Here is a 23,653-nt window from a genome sequence, read left to right as displayed (position 1 = left end):
TCAGATTGCAAGTCATATGATGATTCTATTTCTAGCGTTTTTTAATATCTAACATCCCCACTATTCACAGCACGCCTAATACCCCTTTTTCCTATCCACTAAATTAATAAGATTCCTCCCCTTTTCTATATTATCCAAATTCGCATCCAAAATTGCGAAACTCCTCTCCGCATACGTCGTCCCAAGCCCACTGACGTGAGGTGTAATGGCCACATTTTCCAAGGTCCACAACTCACTATCTTGAGGTAAAGGTTCTGGGTCCGTAACATCCAATGCAGCTCCCCTTAAACCTCCCTCACTTAAGGGCTTCTTCAGATATGTGATCAAATCGTCTTGATTAATAATACCACCCCGGGCAATATTGATGATAAAGGCGTTTGTTTTGGAACCCAGTATTTCGAATTCGGCTGCGGACAGGAAGTGATGAGTTTGTGGCGTTAGGGGAACGGCAATTAGGAGGATATCGATATCCTGTTTAAGGAAGTTGTGCAGACTCTCCTTGTCGAGCCCGGAGTACCAGGCAGACGGAAGTGTGCCATCTGGATCGCCAGTATTGGGGACGATATATTTACCCTCGTCTTTTCTAGACTCAGGAGTTGTGCGAGGCGATGCCGTATATGCTATAACATCCATTCCCATGGCTTTACTGATTCTCGCAGCTTGTCTTCCAATGGCTCCATACCCAAGAACACCCAATCTTTGACCCACACAATCTCTCATTGCACCCAATCGTTTGTAATCTCCCCAAACATGTTCCTTCTGCCATTCAATCAATAGCTTCTCCTTATGTGAATGGCTCAAAATCTGCATGATAACCCATTCTGATATCTGCGGTCCATGCACACCGGATGAGTTTGTAATTGGGATTTTGGTGTCTTTCCAGATCGGAGTGTTGCTCAACCTGTCTGTGCCAGCGCTGAAAAGATGGATGAGTTTGAGATTCTTAGCTTTCTCGGCGGAAGGGGGGAAGGATGAGAGTGTAACGAGTATAGTTGCATGATGCCAGGTTTCTGAGAGGCGAAATGATATTGTTAGACAGCCCAAATTCCACACATTGGGAAATGAGATGACAATGACAAAGAAATGGCAAGATAGTGAGTGAACTTACCATCTGGCACATCCGCCAGTTCCAATGCTTTTCCTACACCAAAGAATATCTGTTTGTATGTAATCTCCACGTTGTACTTCTGTCTCAACCTGTCCAGAATTTTGGAGTCCTCTGGAAAAGGGAGAAGACACAAGATATGCTCTTGGTGTTGAGGAATTTCGCCCATGGCTGTGGATGTAAGTGAAGTGAGTCGATTAGTGGCAATTGTGTAGATAAGATATAGATATAGAAAGAGCAGACATCAGAAGCTCGCAAAGGGCAATGGAGCTTTATGTGCCGAGCTTACAGACGATGAGAACAGAACGAGATAATAAACGTAATAGTATTTCAAACGTAAGTAAATCAACTCACCCGGGTAGACATTAGTGGATATTGGTCACAATTGAGAGCACCAGGCATATTTAGATTTATCATCCAAACTTGGGGATTCACCGAAGTCGCACCCACTCGTCTCATCCCAGAGTATTTGTTCAGTACTCACTGTGGTGTGGTACAGTCACAACCCGCTGAGAGTAGCATCGATCCAATTACCCCGCTGCACCTCTCAGGGTTTTCGGCGCTAAGATAAGATAAGAAGTTGCATGAAATTTCCTGATAGGCTTTTGATTCCATGCGAGAATGACAGAAGGATGCTCAATTATCACGATATACATCTGCTTCTGCAAGATTCTGCAATGGGGCAGAAGAAGCTGCTGACTCGATGCAAGAATGACGGAAGATTTGATATAGGATCGCGATATTTGGCCGCTTTGTAATCTTCGTCCGAAGGTCAAGAAACAACATCGCAAATGTTTGAGTTTTACTTTATTCCCATTCTTTGCAAACTAATAAATCTATTAAGTGAAAATTCTATTGCGAAGGTTGTTTGCGAGCCAATTCATCATGCTCTTCAATGTCCTGGGCCTCCCATGGATAGCAAATCCATACATCCTCAACAGTTCTTGCGGCGAGGTATCTATCATCCTTCAACATATCCTCAGGGAGCGTACCCTTCTTTTCCTTGTTCTTGTTCTGTCGATTTCAACACATTAGTAAATTCCCTTTTTAGTCGCGCATATCAAGACTCGATGAACCACTTACATGTAAAACAAAGATAGAGAAGACAGTCTTCTCTCCTTGACCACCCAACTTTTGTCTAGCAGCCTCAACATCCTTCTCCAACTCCTTGACAGCATACTCTAAAGTGGTTCGTGTATCATCAACTTCATCGACGATCAAAATCCTCTTTCCAACCAAGTTCTCCATGTTACCCAAGCTGTTCAAATCCAACCATTGGGTTCTTGTGACCTTTGTGCCCACTTGCTCAACCTCTCCTGGAGTACTTGAAGCCGAGGGATGGGTAGGAGGAAGCTGTTCGTATAGCGAAAGACCAATAGCTTGGATTGGAATATTAGGGCTTCCGGGTTGTTTTAAAAACGATCGCAGAATACGCGCGGGAACATATCCACCACCGCCAATAGCGATCATAAGTTGAGGTTGGAATTCTTCGAGAATGCGTGGTGCGGCCTCTTGACAGAGTTTGTGGACCTGAGGAAGGTTGTCAGTGGTGTTTCTTTGCTCGGAGGGGTAATATGAGGTCAGAGGGGCATCTTGAGTTTCTGTGTGCGCGCATACCTGGTTATAGGTCACATATTCTTTGACAACCATCTTTAATATGATATGTGGGATATGTGTATGTGATATGTAGATATGTGTAACTTGACGAAGAAAATATGAATCTATTCCAAGATTTTTTATTGCACTTAAACACCCGGAGTTTACCTAAAAGTCGTGAAAATAAAATTGTTCAAAAGTTCGTGATCCCAGTGTCCGGGGAGTCACTGGTCGTATACCGTATGCCGTACTAATGTCAACTAGCTAGCGGACTTCGCCTGCTGCAAAATCTTTATTAATTTCACCCCTGGTATTTGACTATATAACAGATAATCGGTTGTTCTTGCTGCTGTTAAGTGTACAACAATAAAAACATCTAGTGAGCATATCATTGAGCACCTAGTCACGTGCTGGTATCAATCTCTCTCTCCAACCTTTACATATGAAACAATGATATTTTGTGTGCTTTTTATACCCCAACCCCATTCTACAATGATTAGCCTTTCTGCGGTTATTCGTGAATGAAGCCCTCATCCGTCATTCTTGATTGATGCAGTATTACCTATATAAATATACTTTTCCATTCTTTGTATACTATCTGTGTTATGAAATCTTCAGGATGGCCATACACGTCGTGAGTCATCATGACAACCATGTGCATTTGAATCACACATCAATTCGAATTAGATGCCAAGATTTTATACAAATTCTCGATGATAAGTATTCTTTACGTCCTATCATTCCTCATTCTAGGGCTCTGCTGCCAGTATAACGTCAGATGCCACTTCCCCGTTTCTTATTTGTGAATTGGTTATAGAGTTTGATCATATGTAGACCCATAACTTCGATTGGTGGGAGAACTATTGATAAGTAATTTAGAAACGATCACGCCAGATGCACTCATTGCTACTATATATTCACAGTTTCCCACACAACAGCTTGTGCGAGGCCTGCAAAGTATATATCTCTGATACACTGAACCTCTCCTGATTCATTGGAACCTTCGCAATTATGCCCAAACCAGCCCCAAATCTCAATATTCCCCCCTCTTCCACCACCGTAAGTGTCCGCATCATCGATACTACTACTCACGTATCCGGTATCCCCCTCTCCGCGTTTGCTTCCCCCGCTATCTCTGGACACACTCACATTTCCGGTCCCGCCTACTCATTTCTCATTGAGCATCCCTCCTCCCGCTCCCTCCTCTTCGATCTTGGTGTCCGTAGAGACTGGGAGAACCTCGCTCCCCGCATTACCGAACGCATCAAAGATGGCGGCTGGAAAGTTACTGTCCAGAAGGGTGTACGTGAGCAACTAGAGGAACATGGGGTGTCGGCTGCCAATATTGAAGCTGTGATCTGGAGCCACTGGCATTGGGATCATACTGGAGATCCTAGTACATTTGATGAATCCACCGCTCTGATTGTTGGCCCCGGTTTCAAAGAAGTCTTCACTCCGGGTTACCCTTCCAATCCTGCCTCTCCTATCCTTGAAAGCGATTATGCCAATCGTGAACTGCGTGAGATAGATTTCAATTCTGGTCTCAAGATTGGCCGCTTCGAAGCGTTGGATTATTTTGGGGATGGTTCTTTCTATTTACTCAATAGTCCAGGGCATGCTATCGGCCACATGTGTGCATTAGCTAAGGTCCAAACGAATCCGAATTCCTATGTATTTATGGGAGGTGATGCGTGTCATCACGGAGGCGAATTTCGACCTTCACCTTATCATCCTCTTCCAGAATCTCTCACACCAGCTCCTTTGTCGAGTTCCGGCACGATCTGCCCGGGTTCGCTCTTTGAACCTCTTCTCCGTGATAACGATAGGGAGAAACCATTTTATGTGATAGCGCGAAGGGATGATGGAACAGGGGTAGCGCATGATGTAGATGAGGCAGAGAGAACGATTGAAAAAGTCATGGAAGTGGACGCATCGGATGAAGTATTAGTTGTTATGGCTCATGATGAGACATTGAAAGATGTGGCATCTTTCTTTCCTCAGTATGCGAATAGCTTTAGGGAAAGTGGATGGGCAGACAAAGCAAGATGGTTATTTTTGAGAGATTTTGTGGGGGCAGTGAACAATTGAAGAATCTAGAATTTCGGTCTATATTCAACAAAAGTTACACATAAAAGTAATTTGAATTGTTCTTTTGAAGACTACTAGCTCAAATTTCTACCTAAGAGATGCTTAGCGAACCAGAACTGAGCGCATAATACTTTACATTTCTTCAAATTCTGCTCAACTTCCTACACATCTCTTTGGTTCTGATCATCTTTTAGCTTACAATACACTAAGGTTCTAGACTGATACATGATGATCAATAATCGTTTTCAGCTTCACATTCTCATCCAAACTCGAAGTGACATCGTACCATCCACTCCTTGGCCTCTGATTCTGCCCATTTCTTAACATCTCCGCTTCCATCCAAAAGGATAACATATCAGCTTCCCCATTTGGACTGGGAAGTTTCAATCACATATCCAAACCACGCTCTACTTTCTTCCCAAGAGGCAAATAATCCCATCCTCGGCAAGCTCACCCCAATCCCCTTCATACTCTAAAGATCGAGATCAATCGATACCGCGTTAAGTAATCCCCCCCTCCTTTGATTCGTTACATACTCTTTTACTTCTCATCTATCTATCTCTCGATTCGCTTTTCAGAAACCGTGAGAATCGAAACTCGAATTTGATGAAATGAACAGATTACTGAGTTGTTATCACATATGATTTCCTTTTAGAAGAGAGAGAGAGAGAGAGAGAGAGACGGCATGAGGGCAATTTTGGGGCTTGCAGAAAGGGAACATGAGTATGTGATCTTCAGAGGTGGAAATGATGGGTTGTGGTTTGGATATCATGGTAATGTGATGATAAAGCTCAATAAGTCCAGATCGTGTTGAATCTCGTATCAAAGTATAGCATGCGATGGTACATGCAGAATTCAAGCAGGATAAGTATGTCAAACAACCATATTGGCGCCCATCATGATGCTTTTATTAGTAAGGGTGGTAGTGGCTGTGCCGGTCAGATTTGATAGGGCTCTCAAAGCAGTGTTGAAAAGAACAATGAAAACGATGCAAAGCGCATGGCTAGATTTTATCCATACAGTTCCATTGTGGTCCCCATATCAGAAGTAAATACTGTGCTGTGTTACAATCTTAGGATATTTGAGTTGTTCAAATTCCTGCTCTCTGGGAAGGCTAATGCCTCGGGGATGACTTGACGTAAAATGTGACCTTTATTAGTACCTAGTAGCTGGTATTGGATTCAATAAGGGCGCAGTTGAAATACAAACAATATGATATTGATTTAGGTTCATCCACATGACTTCCCAATTCAAGGGCTCAGGGCTGAATACAAAATTTGAAGTTTGAGGTTGCTCAAATGTTGACTAGTTCGGGCCACTGTTTTGTGTTACCTTTGGCTCCACAAGGACCTAGCGTTTCAGAATCAAGTGTGGTAGCACATCTGCAAGTTATTTCCCGAATGTCCTTGGAGCTCATGGAGGTGGGGGTTCGGAGACTATTCGATATTGATATATATGAATTACCCCGCGCCCACGATATTGAAGCAGGCGAATAAACGCCCCTTGTCTCCCGCCTTTACTGTCATAACGCTTCGAAATAGGTTTCCTATTCATGAGAGAAAACAATTACTAGCATTATCCTTAAACTCTCGGAGTAGTCATAGTGAGTAAATTATATCAGAATGTTCGCAGATCTCTGAGATACTAGTAGGATCTGCAATTAGCGAAATCATGCAGTTCCAAGAAATCTTGATATTGGAGTGCTCGACACCCGCAGTGAAGAAGACCACAGTATTTGGAGGCTTCTCTCAAATCCGTAGCCAGATGTTACATGCGAGAAGTGCATTCAGTAGGACAAGTTGTATCAAATATGATACCCCGCACCTGTGTGGTTGTATTGGTACCCAATATTAGACTGCTTCAAGTATTGCTGAAAACTTTCTTTTCCATACATTGTCCGCCAGACCTGAAAGTGTCTTTTCAAACAAGTCTACCAGATATCCTTGAGTTGTGTACTTGATTTCCACAAGCCCAAAAGCACGATAGTGATACAGAACGATCATGAGGATAATCTCATCAGGAGAGGCGGCTGAAACATCGGCAATACGCGGCACGCCAGCTCATTATCAGCATGAGATATGGCGAGCGACTTGATAGAGAAGTTGCTTTCAAGGATGAGGGGCTGCTTCTCCTGTCGTTGCTCGTTGGTCGTCGTCACTGTTATCATCTATTTCCATACATTTCCGCAGATCGAAAGCCCAGCTACCTAACGGAGTACAACGAACTGAAAAGATGATAGGCTGAAGCTCACCCTGTGATGAGGATAGAATAGATGAAGTTGCCAACCTTCTTCCGATGGCTTTTGATATACCAAGTCAATGAGATACACGGCACTAGAGCTTTCACCTTAGCTCACAATACACCCCTACTCACAATGCATCCCACTAACGAAATGCGAGCGAGCCGCGATATTCAGAGATTTTTGCTGTAAGAAATTGAGAGACATTTCTTTCTTGAGGCTTGAATGCTTGGCTTGGGCTACTACTATCGCCACAATGCGGCCATGCTCATTGACGTCCCTCTACTCCAGACGCTTTACGAGGAACAAGCTTCGCAACTCCGACTCAGTGATCATGAGACAAGATCAAATAGCCACTGCTCTGCTCTTTCATCTCACCAATTCCATGAAATTGGGATAAGCTATATTGCACGTGGGCCACACATGCATTGAAGATTCATGGTGTGATATTGCGAATGTGACAATTTGTTTCGAAGTGGCTGGGCTTGTCAGGTTGAGAGATTTTCGAATTTGCTAGGTAGGTTGGATTCCGACAGGAAGGGCACAGATGTGAAATGCCACATGGCAACACCTACCCAATCGGAACAAAGTCTAGGCCCATTTCTGGATTCTTTGCGGATTTCTCTAATGCTTTCTAGCTCCCTGTACAGCCCCTTTCCACCGCTAAAAGTAGTTGATCATTCGGTTAGGTCCAAGTGAACAAGAATGCACTATGCATTTAGCAAACATTTGGACTGATCTCACCGGTGCATGCTCGAGGAATTGCTGATAATTAACTGCTAAATTGATTGCATTCTCTGGATATCGCAGTGATAACAGATAAGCAAGGGTCTAGAAGTCTCAGAGACTCCGCTCCGTACCTGTTCATCTCAGGCGTTATCCACTCTTTCTTGAGTTGCAACCAATACAATTTGCAGTAAGCCTGTGATAGCCGAACCCCAGCATCCCCCCGCCATTTCAAACATCTATCAATTTTGATTCATATCTTTCACGCTTTCACTCCAGGATGGCGTCAATTGCCAAAAACGAACTAAGAACAATTCAATTCACTTCAATTCAATTCACTAGCAAACTCATGATATTCTCTCGACCTCCCTCCCTCCAATCATAATGTTTGCAATCCTCCAAAATGGATCCTGCAAGCCAAGAGCCATCACACACTTTGAATGAAGCTCAGGATCATGCTAGACCCTTGAATCTTCAGATGTTAAAAGGTATGTCCCCTCATCTCTTTGTTAAATGTACCTAATAAGATGTGTCCATCTGCTAATATACTTTGGTAGCTCAATAGCTAAAACTTAGTTGTCTTGACGTCTAAGCATTCGCACTAATATAATAATTGACGACTGCATCGACCGTCCTTCCTCTAATTCTTCGGCCTTTCGAGGTTTGGTTTCGTTCATCGACACTGTTCCTGGATAACGACCATATCATTTTCGGACCGCCATCATGGCGACTCTCACTTCGTCGATTGCGACTGCCGTCACAGCAGCCAGTAGTTCTGCCAGCGCCACTTCTACACATCGCGCCGCCCCGCAGGGTGGGATTCTAGAGGGAGGCAATCCTACTGTCTACAGTGCTTCAAATCCCATTGTTCTGTTCATCATTCAGGTATGCTTCTTTCTTACTGATTTGCGCATTCCCCTGCAAGCGTCGATAGTGGGACGTATGGTTGTTCATGCAGAGCACGATGCGGCCATTGCAGGAAGACCTACAGAATGTCAAATCCGCACAATAATTTTGCTCAATCAACAAAACGGTCTTCTGCGCATCATGAATGGATCTGGCTAATTTGCATTTGATTACAGGCCGGCATCATCATTATCTTCTGTCGCCTTCTTCATTACCCTTTGTCTAAACTTCGACAGCCTCGAGTCATTGCAGAAGTAATAGGTGGAATCATTTTGGGTCCTTCAGTCATGATGCGCATCCCTGGGTTTCAGGAAACTATCTTCCCCGTTGCCTCGATGCCAGTTTTGAATATGGCCGCCAATCTCGGATTGATACTTTTTCTTTTCCTTGTTGGTCTAGAAGTTAATATGCGACTGTTCCTTGGCAACTGGAGAGTAGCCCTGAGTGTAGGATTGGCCGGAATGATATTGCCTTTCGGCTTGGGTTGCGCTGTTGCTTATGGTCTGTATAACGAATTTCGAAATGATCCGGGGACTGTGCATATCTCATTCCCGGTCTATATGCTATTTGTCGGCACAGCTCTTGCGGTACGAGATTAATCTCCATCCAATCGAATACATTACTGACATTCGCTATAGATCACAGCTTTCCCTGTCCTATGCAGAATCCTTACGGAGTTGAACCTCCTCTCTACACCTGTAGGAGTTACAGTTCTCGCTGCTGGAGTTGGTAATGATGTGACAGGGTGGATTCTTTTGGCCCTCTGTGTTGCATTAGTCAATAACGGATCGGGACTCGCAGCTTTATGGGTATTGCTCGTTTGTGTTGGCTGGTGTCTTTTCTTAGTGTATGCTGTTCGTCCTGTGTTCAGGTATATCCTTCGCCGCAACGGAAGTCTCGAAAATGGCCCCTCTCAGGGAATGGTTGCTCTCACAATACTAATCGTTCTGACATCGTCTTGGTTTACTGCCATCATTGGAGTTCACGCTATTTTTGGAGGTAAGATCAGTTTAAATCATGCTTGGTATAAACTTAGCTAACCATAATCTTAGCTTTCCTCGCTGGACTCATTTGTCCCCATGAAGGTGGTTTTGCTATTCATCTCACAGAAAAGATCGAGGATCTAGTCGCAGTGCTGCTTCTACCACTTTATTTCGCCTTGTCGGGATTGAGCACCAATCTTGGTCTTCTAAACGATGGAATTACATGGGCTTATGTTATCGCAATCATTGTTGTTGCATTCTCAGGCAAAATAATTGGAGGTACGCTTGCGGCCAAGGCTTGTAGGCTTGTTTGGCGTGAAAGTCTCAGTATTGGAGTTTTGATGAGTTGTAAAGGTCTCGTTGAATTAATTGTCCTTGTAAGTTGATCATATGTGAAACTGATCACGCCGGCTATACTAACACCAACAGAATATTGGTTTGCAAGCCAAAATTTTGTCAACAAGGACTTTCACCATATTTGTTGTGATGGCACTTGTCACTACCGTTGCCACAACGCCGTTAACAACCGCACTATATCCACCTTGGTACCAAAAGAAACTTGAGGCCTGGAAGAAAGGAGAAATCGATTGGGAAGGTAACAGACTTCATCCTGAGGGTGACGACTATACCCCGGACCGTTCATTGGAAAAGCTAGAATCCACTCAAGTCCGACGACTTCTTGTCTACCTCAGACTTGATAGTCTTCCTAGCTTGTTCACTTTCATTGCACTTTTGGGCGGAGATAATACGAGTACGGTTACGAAAGTTCACAGAACAAAGGCCGAATTGGAAACCGTGGATGAGGATGGTACTCCTTCATCATTGACTCCCAAGAAACTTCCACTTGAGGTTCATGGCGTTCGCTTGCTGGAACTCACTGACCGTACATCTTCAGTCATGGCCGAAGTGGATGAATACACACACCGTGATCCAGTCGTTAATGCTTTCCGCACTTTTGCTCAATTAAATAACGTCGCCGTCTCAGGTGGGGTTTCTGTCGTTCCTGAGTCGGATTATGCCGAGGCTTTGGCCACACAAGCAGCAGACAACTTTTCAGATCTAGTTCTCATCCCTTGGACCGAACCTAGTATTCTACCAGTCAACGAAATCCATCATGATTCATTCTCAAGCGGTCTCCAAGATATTTTCATCCAGAAGACGCTTGATATTGCTAATTGCAATATTGCTATTTTCATCAATCGCGGCTTTGGCGGACCAACCCTGAGGGAGCCTCGCAATCTCTCATCAAGTGCTAGTCGACTCAGTCTTCGCAGTAGTCAACGTGCGGATATAGTTGCTCCTATCGCAGATCGCAGTCACCATGTTTATTTCCCTTTTTTCGGTGGCGCTGATGATCGTGTTGCTCTTCGTTTTGTTCTTCAACTTGCACAAAACAGCAACATCACCGCAACCATCATTCATTTTATCACTCCCATTCATAATCCCAAGACTCATGAAGTGAAGCATAGCTCTCGTCCAGCCACTGCTACCGGTTCTCAACATGGTGGTAGTTCTGGTTCGGCGTTGCGTATCACGGAGCGTGTTGATACTGAGGACCTTTACAATGCAGCTGCGTCCGACACCGCTCTTCTACACACATTACGAGACTCCCTACCTCAAGCATTAATGAATAGAGTAGTTTTTGTCGATGTTAAGACTACAACTCCATTGACCGATTGTTTGCATCACGCAAAGGTGGAATTGGGTCAAAGTCCTCGAAATGCAGGAGATTTGATCGTTGCAGGCAGAGGTAAAAGCTCACTTTCTATGGCGTTAATCAATGAGGAAAGTGCCAGTGGGGAGAGTGGGAAGGAGATGAGGAAGACCGTAGGAGTGACAGCGGAGACACTGATTAGCAGTGGAGTAAGAGGAAGTGTTTTGGTCATTCAAGCCGGAGGGCGAAGTCTGGAAAGTTGAAGAGTTCATTGTGAGAGCCACATACTTTGGATAATATTCAAGTGGAGCTCATGCTACTTCGATGGGCCAGATATACAGTGGTGCTTTAGGTGTATGTGGGATTTCAGTACAGCATAGGACTTGGTGTTTTTTGGGATACGATACCTTATGATACGATATGATACGATATACGTGGTGAATTTTCATGTCTTACATGCTGGATATACATGTGGTGGTTTATCATATTGACAAACCAGGAAGTCACATAGGCGTTTTTTTTAATATCCAAATTTGGATCAATGCGTCTGGTCCGGTTTAACATTACCTTCAATTTCTGAATACGATTTTTTGACTAACAATTGACCCATCTGATACCAAGATCGTTGCTTGGCCTCACTGTTTTGTTTTATGTGATTCTTACAACAGATTATTATGACAAAATAGTTCTTCCTTATTACTATGGCATGAGTGTAGTCAAAATAGATGCTTACCATATAAACAATTGGATACACAATGGGTGAGGATATGACGGCGACTTGCTTACTTGTAACGATTTACAATACATCAAGAGATCTAGTCATTATATTCTGATTGAAATAGATTATCAATATATTTATTTGTTACTCAAGCTAGCTCATTTTGAACACAAAAATAGGAATATCAATATATACATACACTCAACCTTCATTAATCCCTTCATTAACACATATTCCTTATGAATCGATCATGTATAATTCGATACAAATCACATCCGCTCAACATATCTCCTCATGTCAAACAGACTCACATCTTATTCTCACACCTACACCATGTCAGTCCTAACAGCACCCGCATGTTCTGTCTTCGCAGCCTCCCTATTGCGGAAAAAGACCTTGGAACTCAAATCGAAAATCGGTAATGGGCATGGTACTCCCGTCGATGCACACGATGTGATGATGGCCAAATACCTACATGATTCGATTAGCATCTTGTTCGTTGCGCACTTGGGACATGTTGAGAGTAGAAAAGAAATAAGGAAAACTCACCATCCCATTACAATAGTCACAAAGCCAAACCCACCCGCAATCTTAAACATGTGCATTGTATGCTCCAAGCCCGCTTCCGAGGGATTGTATCCCAATTGATAGTACCCGGCTGCGAGAAAACCAAACACGAATATCAAGGTGAAGAACACAATTACAAACGGGACGTTGGTGCGCAGACTAGCGCAGAGGAACACGAAACAAATGAGCGCCATGACGACGGAGTAGTTTCCCTGTCCGGCATTATATTCCTGGCTCAGAGCACCGGGCACCGCGACCCCGTTGACGGTCGTGGCGTAGGAGGCGGCTACGCCGTGCAGCGGATCGTTGAGAAATCCGAGGTAGACCCAGTGCACGCCGAAGATTATGAAGACGGAGAAGGGGAAGCTGTTGCCGAGTACGAATTCGCAGATTCCGGCGATGGACATGGCGATGCCGCCGAACATGTAGAAGGTTCCGCCGATGGAGACGAGGGAGGTGGGGGAGGAGCCTTGGAAGGTGAGGAGCGAGAAGACGGTGGAGGAGAAGGGGACGAGGAAGCCGAGGAGGCCGAGGAGGGTGGGATTTCCTGGATGGGGTTAGTGGGTTGGGATTGGGGAGGGGAGAAGGAGAAGTGAAAGCTTACCGAGTCGTTTCACGAGATCTCCTTTGGCGGATGAGGGTTGGAAGAATAGTCGTTCGTATTGATCAGTGTTTAGCTGGAGGGTTATTTGACGAGAGAGATCGGGTCCACCGGCCACGTGTTGCACGTATGGTTTCTCGTGATGGATATCATCGTGGGAGGTATCGAGTGAAGACATGATTAAACAAGATGTGATGTTTTGCGAGGCGAAAGTTAAAGCTCAGAGTATGAGATGAGAGAATATGATATCAAGACGAGACTGAGTGTCAACGGTGGAAAGCGATGAAGTGAAGCACAATAGGATTAGGAGAGAAAAGAAAAAAGACGAGATTCCCTACTCAATCAAGAAGAAGAAATAAAAATGAAAATCCCCAGAATCCAAAAGCTGGCCTGCGCGATATTATATACACTTTCCTAACTGAGCACTCATCTCTTGTCTCCAACTGCATTATTGCATTGCCTAGACTTTCCGCACGAAGATCCGTGTCATTCAACACCGGTCCCCAGGTCTGCCGTGTGCTTTCATTCCCCAGATTGCACTTTCCATAGCGTCCTCTTCCCCGGACGGTCTTCTCCAGAGTCCAAACACCATGCATGGCTTGCAGATCTGGGGAACTTTCCCTGCAAGACCAACCATCCCATCACTCCATCCACCTTTCCCCACCAACTATCTCCCCAGCAAATAAGCAATAGAATAGCTACCTACATCCCTCACACCCCAACCCAAACCCCCCTTCCTTCCTTCCCAACAACTCGTACAATCCCCGTTCCAAGATTTCCGTCTCCATCTCCATCTCCATCTCCATCTCCATCTCCATCTCCTATGACACATCCCAACACTAGCAAACCAAGAACGGAAACCCGTCCATATCCAGCCTAGCTCCACTAATCTCCTCCACCCCAATCCCAAAACAAAACACTTATCCCCGAAAAGAGAGAGAGAGAGAGGGAGAGAGGGACACGAGGGGTTCTCGAATCTCGACCCAGAACCTCGGAACAAATTACAAGTACCGGGGATTTATGTTTTAGTATGCATGCATGCGATGTAGCGTCAGCGATTCGATAATAGGATAGGATGGGGTAGAATAAGATACCAAATAAGTAACCTTAACACACCCTGCCTCGCTTAACACCACCACAACCCCACTTTTCACCTTTCCTTTCCTTTCCTTCCCTCTCATCACACACGCCAGCGTATCGAAACCCCAAACAAAGAGCGGAATGAAGAAATGGTAAGGGGAAGGGGAAGGGGAAGGGGGAATGGCAAGTCAACCCGGCATTTGGAAATTGGGTTTGCCAATTTTCTTGTTTTCGTCCTTGATACATACATATATACATACAGTGTGTGCTGATACGGAAGGAAGGATGCGATGATGTATGTGTATGGATGGGGATTGATCAGGCACGTTATCTGATTGTTTGATGGCGTTGCTCGACCAGATAACCTTGTGTAAATTCTTAGGGTTATAATATATATATATATATATATGTGTGTGTGTGTGTGTGTGTGTGTGTGTGTAGTATAGCTACACATAACTATCCATACCAAATAAACAAATCAACAATATCAATATCAACACCTCTCTTCCACCTCACTACACCACACCACACCACACCCCACAATCTCAATCTCAATCCCCAATCCCCAATCTCCTCAACGCATCCACCCATCCACCCACCAATAAAAAGCACCGCACAGCCAGCATAAAAAGCATGGAAACATTCCGTTCTCCCCTCTCCCTCCAAAAACTCTCACCTCCAACCACCAACCCCATCAGACCACCAAATCCACTCCACTTCACTACTCTCTACTCTCTTCTCTCAGCCACCACCACCACCACCACCGCCTCCACGGACAAGAGGAAAGCAAGGAACGATGCGTTCCGCGAGACATACTAATCTGCAAATGTACTAATGCACCAACTAACCTAACCATCTACCAATCTAACAAAACACCAACACACTGACACACTAACAATCTCCAAGTCTAGCCCCTCACCTCACCTCAACTCTTACCCCATCATCCCCAAACCTCTCCCCAAACCTCTCCCCAAACCACTCCTCCAGTCCCAATCCCCAACCCCAACCCCCAAATTCGCCACCCGATCCCCCCTCAAAAACCCAAAACCCAAAACCAAAAGACCAAAGCCCCAATCAAACCATCCCCCCCCATCAAAAAACTACTCACAAACCACATCTCTCCAGTCCCCAGCACAGTAGGTTTTCCATCTAACCTTCTATCCTTCTAGCGTCCTTCACATATGCGGGGTAAGCGGGTAGTCAGTCAGTCGATGGGGACGTGATTTTCCCCCAGCCTCGGTATCGTTGATCGGCGACGAGCTAGTGAGTAATTTGCGAAGCTAGTTCTGATTCCCTAATTCTCGTACTTGGTTTATTTTTTCCTTCATGCATTTTGTTGATCATTTGTTGAATTTTTTAGTGTTGGAGGCTTCATCTGGATCTTGGATCGGTACTTGGAAGTGACACATACAGACACACGCACGAGCATATATATACACACACATATCTACGAATCTCACAATAAATCAACAAGTAAAATTGAATATGTAAATAGCTTTGAAAAGCTGTTGTAAAGCTTTGGTATATTGATTTTTGTTTTCATCCTATCTTATTCCTTTTGTACTCTCAGCTCCGTGTTTTGTTGCTCTCCCCTTTGGTGTATCCCATGGGGTCTCTTTACTTTCTCCGTGTACTCTTAACATGCATGGAAGATATACACATCATGGAATTTACCAAATACCTATGTCCAATCCATCTTGGCCATCATCTTAATGCCTACTTTGCTATCCAGTACCCACTCTCTGATCCCGATTCAATCTTCAACGCCCATCCATACCCTCTCCAATTCCTTTCCAATCTCACAGTAGAAAATTTAACAAAAAACCCCAGCTCCCCCGCTTTTGACGCCTTTCTCAATCAAATAAGAACCGTAACCATTGATGCTTTGCAATCATCCATACAAATCCCTCGCAACAAAAAAGATAAAGTAAAGAAGCAAGAAAAAAGAATTGACTCAAACAAAGCCCGCTTCAGAAAGAGCCACCCAACTCTTATCATCTCGTCTGATCTCCCAAATTATTTCGTACACTGATATAATATGTTCATACAGGGTCACAGAATCTCTTATCTGTATCCTTAACGCCGTCAAACGTGCACTATTTGGTGTCGGTTTGATGTCTACCGCCTGAAATTAGAGGTTGATGTGAAATGGTAAGAGTATCAAGAAAAGGCCCGAGAAGGAATGAGAATTTGTTCCCATCTCCCGAGGCCCATGTGAATTTTGTACTTGTCGTGTACGTCGTTTGAAAGAACCCGTCGATACATTCGGAAATCCAGGAAAAAGTAAAAGTAAAAGAAAAACATTATGATTTTCGGTCCGTCGTCGGAATTGATCTCTTCAATGCATTCGTGCTAAAATGACATATGCTGATTAAGTGATGAATGCAATCGTATGAAAGGCTTGTGCCATTAGAAGAAGCATTCCCTGGTTGGCAAAAAGATCCAGGAGATGCATGTGAGTAACAAGGAAAAAAGGCAATAACGGAACGTTTTATGGCAGCTGGAACCCGTCGCTATGCAGAAATGAAATTACGGCCATTATTAATCGACCCGCGTATGTACAAGAATTCGTGTCGGCGAGAATAAATTCTCAATGTGAAACGCCCCTGTTGTGTGATGAGAATGGTAGTTTGTTATACAACAGTCATCATGTGCATTCTTTGGCCCAAGCTTCTTGTTGGCGAGGAATTCATTGAGCCACTGAGCATAGAGTTGTTGCTATGACTTCGGGGAAGGCGTTTTGAAGCAGGTGATGACATTGGGTCAGTGAAAACGCGAGTGAATGCCGGGCTTGACTCGCGATGAGGCGTACAAACTGGGCTTTGAATAGTACCATCAGTTTCACGGATGATGTCGGCCAATTTTCGACTCAAAACAGAAGCACGGTGGACTAAGTCGCGTAGACTGGTCGTGTCGAACGGCATTTTGTTTGGAGATTGCTCAACCACCTCTGATAACCAAGGATCTGAAGTGGAACGGTGCTGATGCATGGTCTCCATGACTGTACGAGCAACTTCAGCCGCGGTTCTCGCACTCGAAGAACGGACAGGAACTGATGGAGGACGTAGACTATCTCTGGTGGGAGGGTTATGAATGACAGCTCCAGCTCCAAAGATATCATCTTCAGGCGAGAATACTGAACGTCGTCGAACAGTGTTACCATCATAAACATAGCCGGAGGGTTTCCCAAAACGATCCAAGACTTCCATCGGCACATCTGGAGTAGCGACATCTTCAGCATCAGGGCCACGGTCGATGAACTTGTCACCAAAGTCTTGGTCGAAAGAAATAGATGCAGGAGACTGGGGGGGCGATAGAGTAGGATCTTCTTCATCCGGCACAGCCAAAGCAATAATGCCTTCAGCTTCCTTCCACAATTGTGCCGAAGGCCCATGTATCAAGTTCTTTTCCCGGGCCAAAAGACGCAACCTCTTGAGATCTTCGACTAGCAAGCACACTTCTCGAATCTGTCCAACGTGGCCAACAACGTTTGCTTGGCTGGCTTGAATTGCGAGAGGGACAAGCATTACACCGGTCTCAATCTTGAGATTACCATTCTCAAGACCAGCTTCATCATTAGTCTCGAAGTCAAAATCGTTATCCCAGTCCTCACTGACGCCTTTCGCGCCCAAACCCCAAGTCCCAAATTTTGGTGTCAGCTTTGTGTGCTCACGTTGGTGATTGAGATCGGGAACTAGGGGAACACTTTGACTTCGGATGTGCAATGGGGTGGGACCTTTTCGTCCGACAGTTCGCCCACCTCGTCCATTCAGGGCAAGTTGTTTGACATGTGCTGTCCTAGGTCGAGCGGAACTTCCAAGTAGATCTTTCTCCGATGTAGATGGTTCAGACCAATCAAATAAATTGCTCTTGGGTCGTTCAGCATAATGATTACCGTTTGTGGAACCGCTAAGGGTAACACCCGCAGGGGTTCCTCTGTTTATTGGACTGACCCGACGGCTATTCAAGCTATTTGGCGGTGACAGTGGATTTCCCGCTTCCATATTTTCGTTCTCTTCATCTCGAGTCCAGTCTTCATCTTCTTCATCGTTGTCCAAGTTCAGTGTGGCAAAATCTTTTGAAGCGATACAAAAGCTTGGTGGCGATGAAGGGATGATTTCCTCTGCATCTACAGCATAAGTCGATTTGGCGACTTCAGAAGAAGTACTGAGAAGCTTTACTGGTGTTGATTGACCTTCATCCTCCTCAACAATACGATGTTCAATTTCACCAAAGGCGCCATTCGCCATCAGATCGTGAATTGAAAGCCTCTTGGCCTTTGCATGTACGTTGGCGTTTGCGATATTTGGAGGGGACTCGTCAAACATCGAGTCAAGGGGCGTATTCTGTGATCGCAAACTGCTCGTGGCCCCCGACCTCAGTGAATCGTACACGGTTTCACTTTGGAAATCCAAATCTTCATCTTCGCCAGATGCAAATCCTCTCATCTCATTATCTGAACCAATTAACGTCGAAGCTCTGTCTCCCACTTCTGACATGCCATGTTTCGAACTCAATGTAGCATTATATGACAATGAACCATTTGTTGACCCAGGAATTGTAGAAGAAAAAGAAGTCGCAGCAGTACTAGACATTGGTAGAGGTGAACTGGGACTTCGAAGGGGGGCCGACGAGGAGGGCGATGACAAGCCCAAACGAGCTAAATCGAGGTTGAATGTTGATAGTCGGTTGAGAGGTGGCAATGGAGATGATGTATTCCTTCGAGGAACGTAATTGAGATGGGTAAAGGGATCCGTTGGTGACACCGGGGAGAAGTCTTCGGTAGGAGAGCGAGGCTCTCTCTGGAATACCAATTGATCCATGAATGGTCGAGAGTGATGTGGGGAAGGTCCACTTGCAGAAATCGATATCCTTCTTGTATCCAATGGTAGAGGCGCAGATACATGACGCCTAGCACGCAGCGTAGATTCTGAATTCCGTTTTTTATTCCTTAAGCTTCCTGTCCGAGGTATCCATGTGGTCGGTGAATCGAAGTGCATAGACAGTGACCGCCTTAGAGGCTTCTCATCTTCCGAATCGTCTTCATCCAGAGGCGAGCTGGGGATGTCTTCCATTGTATCTTGGTCAATTGGTCCGTCACAGAGAAGCCCTCCCTCGTCGTAATATCCTTCCATTTCTTCAGTCGAAACAGTGATTAAATGTGGTTTGACCAAAGTCGGTCTAACGGTATGATCTGGCATCACCCGCTTTGAGGTCCAGAAAAAATTATGCACACTTCCATCCCCTGATCTGCCGGCGGATCTTTCTTTGAAAAATTTGGTTGGTCGGGAGTTGAAATACATACGCCATGAGCTGCGAGGTGATTCACTAGATTTCTTTACGGGTGCAGCATGTGTGGATACTGTTGACCGCCTTGGGGCAGTGGGACGCGCTTGCGTTTCTGTACCTGGAGAATCATCGATGAATCGTTGCTGCAGCGTAACCGAACGTTGATGACTGGTAGCTGGTCTCCGTAAGGTCGGTACCTGCGCTCTTGATCCACTCGAGTCTGGTTCCCTACGATATCTCTGCGATGTGTGCCTCTTGACCAGTTTGTTCGGAGGTAATTGTGTGGGACTATCGCGAGGGGTTGACAATATGGGTGTCGCAGAGTCATGGGAGAGCGCGAGAGAAGGCGATTCTGGTGCTATACTTGATCTAGGACTGCTATTTCCCGATATTGGCAGAGACAATTTCCGAATCCAGGAACTGCGAGACGACGAAGAATCCCTAACCACTTCCTCCCCCGAAACATCATTTTGTCCTTCACCCGATCGAAGTAGTGACCATCTTCGCGCCGCGCCGTTTTGCGATGCAGTGGGAGAATCGAGTTTTGCGTTCGAAGAACGTCGAAGGAATGTAGTGAGAGTTTGGGAGCCCGGGGCAGATGAAGAACTGGTTGCATCAGAGGGATTGCGACTTTCTGGAGTAGCCATGGTAGAACTCGTAGGGGGGCGTGAGACGATAGACGGTGTACCTAGACTAGAAGAATTCTCGACATCTGTGATGATATGTTCAGGTTTCCTTCTTTTCGAAAGTGTGCGGGAGGGAGGAGTCGACTGGTCTGGACTTCCCAATGCCAGGCCAGCAGCTGCGACACCGACGGTACTTGAAGCAACAAGCTGTAAAAAGGAGAAAGAATTATTAGTGTTGAAAGATAGAAAGCGAATGAAGACCAATGTTGTATTAAAAATGTTGAGACTTGTGCAGGGAGACCAATGGGTGAAGACGAATGAGGGACAAGATACCAATTGATTTTTGAAGAATGTAGACTGGAGAACTTACACTGGGAATGGTCTTCATCTTTCACTTGTATTGCTTACACCACTACCAAGACGGAGAAAGAAGTAATGGAGGAAATATCGTAATCGTCAAGAACCTCATGAGTGTCGTAAGTATTCCATGCCACGCGGAAGTTTTACTATTGTCTTTGGGGGTAATGGATGTGGTTGAAAGTAGAGATGGTGTGGTAGGTAGTGGTGAGTGAGTGTGGTGGTGGAGGTGGTGGTGGTGGTGTGGAGAGGATCTTGTAGAAGGAATGGGTTGGGGGGTGAAGTGCACCAAAACACCAATATCGTAGAGGGTAAATAATAAACACTAGAAATTTCAGAAAGAGAAGTTCTTTCTTTTTCGAGGTTTGGAAGAAATGAATTGCAAAGTAATTTTGGGAATAAATCGAAGGCGTGAAATTGCAATGTGAAATGTAGGGCAATTCTCTTTGCTTTTTCTCAAATGATACAGAAAAAAGGGAGGGATTGAATTTGGAGAATACGGTCTGAAGTCAATGTGGATGTGTTGAAAAGATGTGGTTTATATGGAACGTCCAGTCGACTCGTCCGTACTGTAGCGATGTAGGGGAGAGAGGAAGCGTGTGAGTGTGAGAGTGTGTGAGTGTGTGGTAGGGAGAGTCGTCCCGGTAGTATCAGTCATAAAAAGAGTGTGTGAAGAGCGGTAGGAGTGAATGGAATCTGAATTGAATGCGAATTGAATGTGTGAAATCCTCCCCCACCGCGTGGAATGGGCAAGCAGGCTGCGATTCGGGAGGGCCTTGCAAAAGAAAAGAAAGAGAGAAGAAAAGAGGTATCAGATAGGATTGTCGCAGGAGCAAGTATAATAATCAATCATATGAGGATAATACGAATGGACGGATGGATAACTGTAATATGGAGAAGCAGAGTTGCCATTACCAGCTAGTCCTACCCACGACGCTCGCTAGCTCCTCTACCTCGCACCAGCACAATTCGGTGCAGTCTGCGAGAATGTGTATGGTATGTATGGCATTCGGTAGCTATGCGGTCTGCGGTCTGCGGTCTGCGGTCTGCGATATGCGATATGCGTGCGGTATGCGAAAGGCGTGTGGTTTGCTGGATTCTGATCTACGGAGTAAGACCTGGGAGAGTAAAAAAAACCCAAGTTAGGTCGGAAAAGGCAAAGTCTGGCGATGCTGCGTCGATTGATTGGCTCCAGTCGAATATTCATTCAAGGTTCACACTACCACCTCTTGACCTCCTCTTCCCTCTTTCACCTCTTTTACCTCTTTTACCTCTCTTCTCCCCATTGTACTTCCCGTCAAGGTTAAATCGCAATTCTGGGATCGCGGTGGATTCTTCATTGGAGCTAACCAAGCATTCAACACTTAACCCCAGCAACTCATTACTAGGTGGATCCAATCGAGATATAGCATTAACTTAAGCAAACCTGAGAGTTCCATCTATGACCAGGTACCTAGCAGCTACAGAAGTCCTGACCCGCGTTTATTCAAGTAGGCCGTTCCCCCCCCTGCATTTATGAATTCAGAAAGAGGATCGTACGGGGCGCTCTACATCATATCACGGCCATGGTTGGTCATGGCCATGGCCATGCTGATTGGTCAATGTTATGGGAATGCCCCAATTCAGTTCCATCTGGGATCTGGGAGGTACTGAGCAGCTTGATCTTGGTAGCTGTGGTGTGGCTTCCTGGTCACTATCATTCGCATGTACAAGTACACAAGCACAGAGACCATCCTCACTTCATCGATATCATACATAATTCAGATGCTTCATGTAGCAGTTGACCCTGCCAATGTGATCAAAACCCCTAGGAATCCAAAGCTTAACCGACATTATACCTTATCCCATCTGCTTCTAGAAAAGTTGATACTGACTGTGCGCATTCAAAAATAACATACGACTTTGCACATACTGACTTCCGCTTGCCTCTTATAGTCGCGCACCCCAACACCCTAGATTCATTATGGTCCGTCCCGTAAACAAGCTGGGAAAAAAATCTAATGACCCACGCGATTGTTATTCATCCCAAGCGCCCGTTCACCTTGGTTAGTTCCGCTTCATTGTCCCATTGCCATTGGCCGGCATCTAGAACACAAGGAAGGGAGATCTTTTGAGTGTGAAGTAAGAACGAGAAAAGTTTGAACGTCAGGGTGCCTAGCCAGCCAAAAGTCTATGAGCATCCGAGGTTTCGATACTCGCGAGACTACTGTCTGTATGGGACATGGGGGGGCTCATATGTGATAGTTCAACATCCGAATCTGGTCTGCAGCAAACGCAATTATCAAAACGGACGTACAACGTACGTAACATGTGACGCGACTAGCTTAGCCTTAGCTAGTCGATCAGATCAAAGGGAATCTGGGAGAGATCACATTAATAGCTACGGTTGCTACGCCACAACTTATTCCAGCTTTTCAGTGCCGCACAAGTTTTTTAAGTATCGGAAATATCGATCTCTTGAAACTTTGATAGCATCAAAATATATCACAACACACACACACACACATGTGGGCCAGTCAGTCGTCGTCTACTTGTGACAGGAAGAAACAAGATCTCCGCCTTTAATTTTCGACATTGTTTACATCCTGAAACAAGCGAGGGATATTCTGGGGGTTATCGGAATATCATGGGTATAGAATCTGGTTCACGAGTCAACGAGAATATTGTGAGACCAAATTCAATATACGATGCATTCGTTTCTTTCCCCTCCTCTCCTTTGGGAATCCTGATAAATCACACATCTTAATTATAAACCCGGGATCCCAAATATAGAGATCTTCCCGCCAAGATCACATAGAGTTATGGTGCTGTTGCAATCCGTACTGCTGCGGTCAGCATCGGTATCCTCTATCCTTATGGATACCTAGTCTTCACCCAACACTCCATTTCGTAGCTCCTCTGTGCAGTCATATGTTTCGCAGGGGAACATGGAAGAAGACGTGATTGATAGATAGTACAGTGTGCTTGTTTCAGATGCCGACGAACACCACTGTAACACCATGCAGCCAGCTTATAAGTTTTCCAATGTGAAAATCCGGCAGAGCTCTTTTGGGATAAATGAATCACTGAGGATTTACCAAGATTATTGTTGATTCCTCAATAAAGGAATCACAATAGG

General features: G+C 45.0%; 6 protein-coding genes across 7 annotated transcripts; 2 read left to right on the top strand and 4 right to left on the bottom strand.

Annotated features, from left to right (window-relative positions):
• Positions 1-6: 6 nt before the first annotated feature.
• On the bottom strand, positions 7-1,587 carry BCIN_01g08020 (hypothetical protein). 2 transcript variants are annotated; one of them, XM_024690730.1, is made up of 3 exons: positions 1,460-1,587; positions 1,109-1,276; positions 7-1,010 (listed from the first exon to the last, which is right to left on the bottom strand). In XM_024690730.1, exons 2-3 carry the CDS (start codon positions 1,272-1,274, stop codon positions 76-78), a joined length of 1,101 nt encoding a protein of 366 aa, XP_024546498.1. In that variant the 5' UTR covers positions 1,275-1,276; positions 1,460-1,587; the 3' UTR covers positions 7-75. The 2 variants fall into 2 exon arrangements, with proteins under 2 accessions (XP_024546498.1, XP_024546499.1); XM_024690729.1 differs by having other exon boundaries at positions 1,109-1,587.
• Positions 1,588-1,834: 247 nt separating this feature from the next.
• Positions 1,835-2,919, bottom strand: BCIN_01g08010 (hypothetical protein). Its single transcript, XM_001560990.2, has 3 exons — positions 2,723-2,919; positions 2,189-2,635; positions 1,835-2,119 (listed from the first exon to the last, which is right to left on the bottom strand). The coding sequence occupies exons 1-3, from the start codon at positions 2,753-2,755 to the stop codon at positions 1,958-1,960; spliced, it is 642 nt and encodes a 213-aa protein (XP_001561040.1). The 5' UTR covers positions 2,756-2,919; the 3' UTR covers positions 1,835-1,957.
• A 573-nt stretch (positions 2,920-3,492) lies between these two features.
• Positions 3,493-5,005, top strand: BCIN_01g08000 (hypothetical protein). The gene has a single exon (XM_001560991.2). It carries the CDS (start codon positions 3,713-3,715, stop codon positions 4,787-4,789), a length of 1,077 nt encoding a protein of 358 aa, XP_001561041.1. The 5' UTR covers positions 3,493-3,712; the 3' UTR covers positions 4,790-5,005.
• A 2,895-nt stretch (positions 5,006-7,900) lies between these two features.
• Bckha1 lies at positions 7,901-11,916 on the top strand. The gene is made up of 6 exons (XM_024690728.1): positions 7,901-8,242; positions 8,312-8,639; positions 8,837-9,247; positions 9,299-9,659; positions 9,713-10,020; positions 10,073-11,916. Exons 2-6 carry the CDS (start codon positions 8,478-8,480, stop codon positions 11,558-11,560), a joined length of 2,730 nt encoding a protein of 909 aa, XP_024546497.1. The 5' UTR covers positions 7,901-8,242; positions 8,312-8,477; the 3' UTR covers positions 11,561-11,916.
• A 211-nt stretch (positions 11,917-12,127) lies between these two features.
• BCIN_01g07980 (hypothetical protein) lies at positions 12,128-13,556 on the bottom strand. Its single transcript, XM_024690727.1, has 3 exons — positions 13,187-13,556; positions 12,565-13,129; positions 12,128-12,486 (listed from the first exon to the last, which is right to left on the bottom strand). The coding sequence occupies exons 1-3, from the start codon at positions 13,359-13,361 to the stop codon at positions 12,342-12,344; spliced, it is 885 nt and encodes a 294-aa protein (XP_024546496.1). The 5' UTR covers positions 13,362-13,556; the 3' UTR covers positions 12,128-12,341.
• A 2,169-nt stretch (positions 13,557-15,725) lies between these two features.
• Positions 15,726-21,506, bottom strand: BCIN_01g07970 (hypothetical protein). Its single transcript, XM_024690726.1, has 2 exons — positions 20,549-21,506; positions 15,726-20,385 (listed from the first exon to the last, which is right to left on the bottom strand). Exons 1-2 carry the CDS (start codon positions 20,564-20,566, stop codon positions 16,897-16,899), a joined length of 3,507 nt encoding a protein of 1,168 aa, XP_024546495.1. The 5' UTR covers positions 20,567-21,506; the 3' UTR covers positions 15,726-16,896.
• Between the last annotated feature and the right edge of the window lie 2,147 nt (positions 21,507-23,653).

This window comes from Botrytis cinerea, chromosome 1, assembly GCF_000143535.2.
Source record: "Botrytis cinerea B05.10 chromosome 1, complete sequence".
NCBI classification, from domain to species: Eukaryota; Fungi; Ascomycota; class Leotiomycetes; order Helotiales; family Sclerotiniaceae; genus Botrytis; species Botrytis cinerea.
The sequence above is the reverse complement of the archived record's forward strand: the minus strand, read 5'-3'. Positions and strand labels throughout refer to the sequence as shown.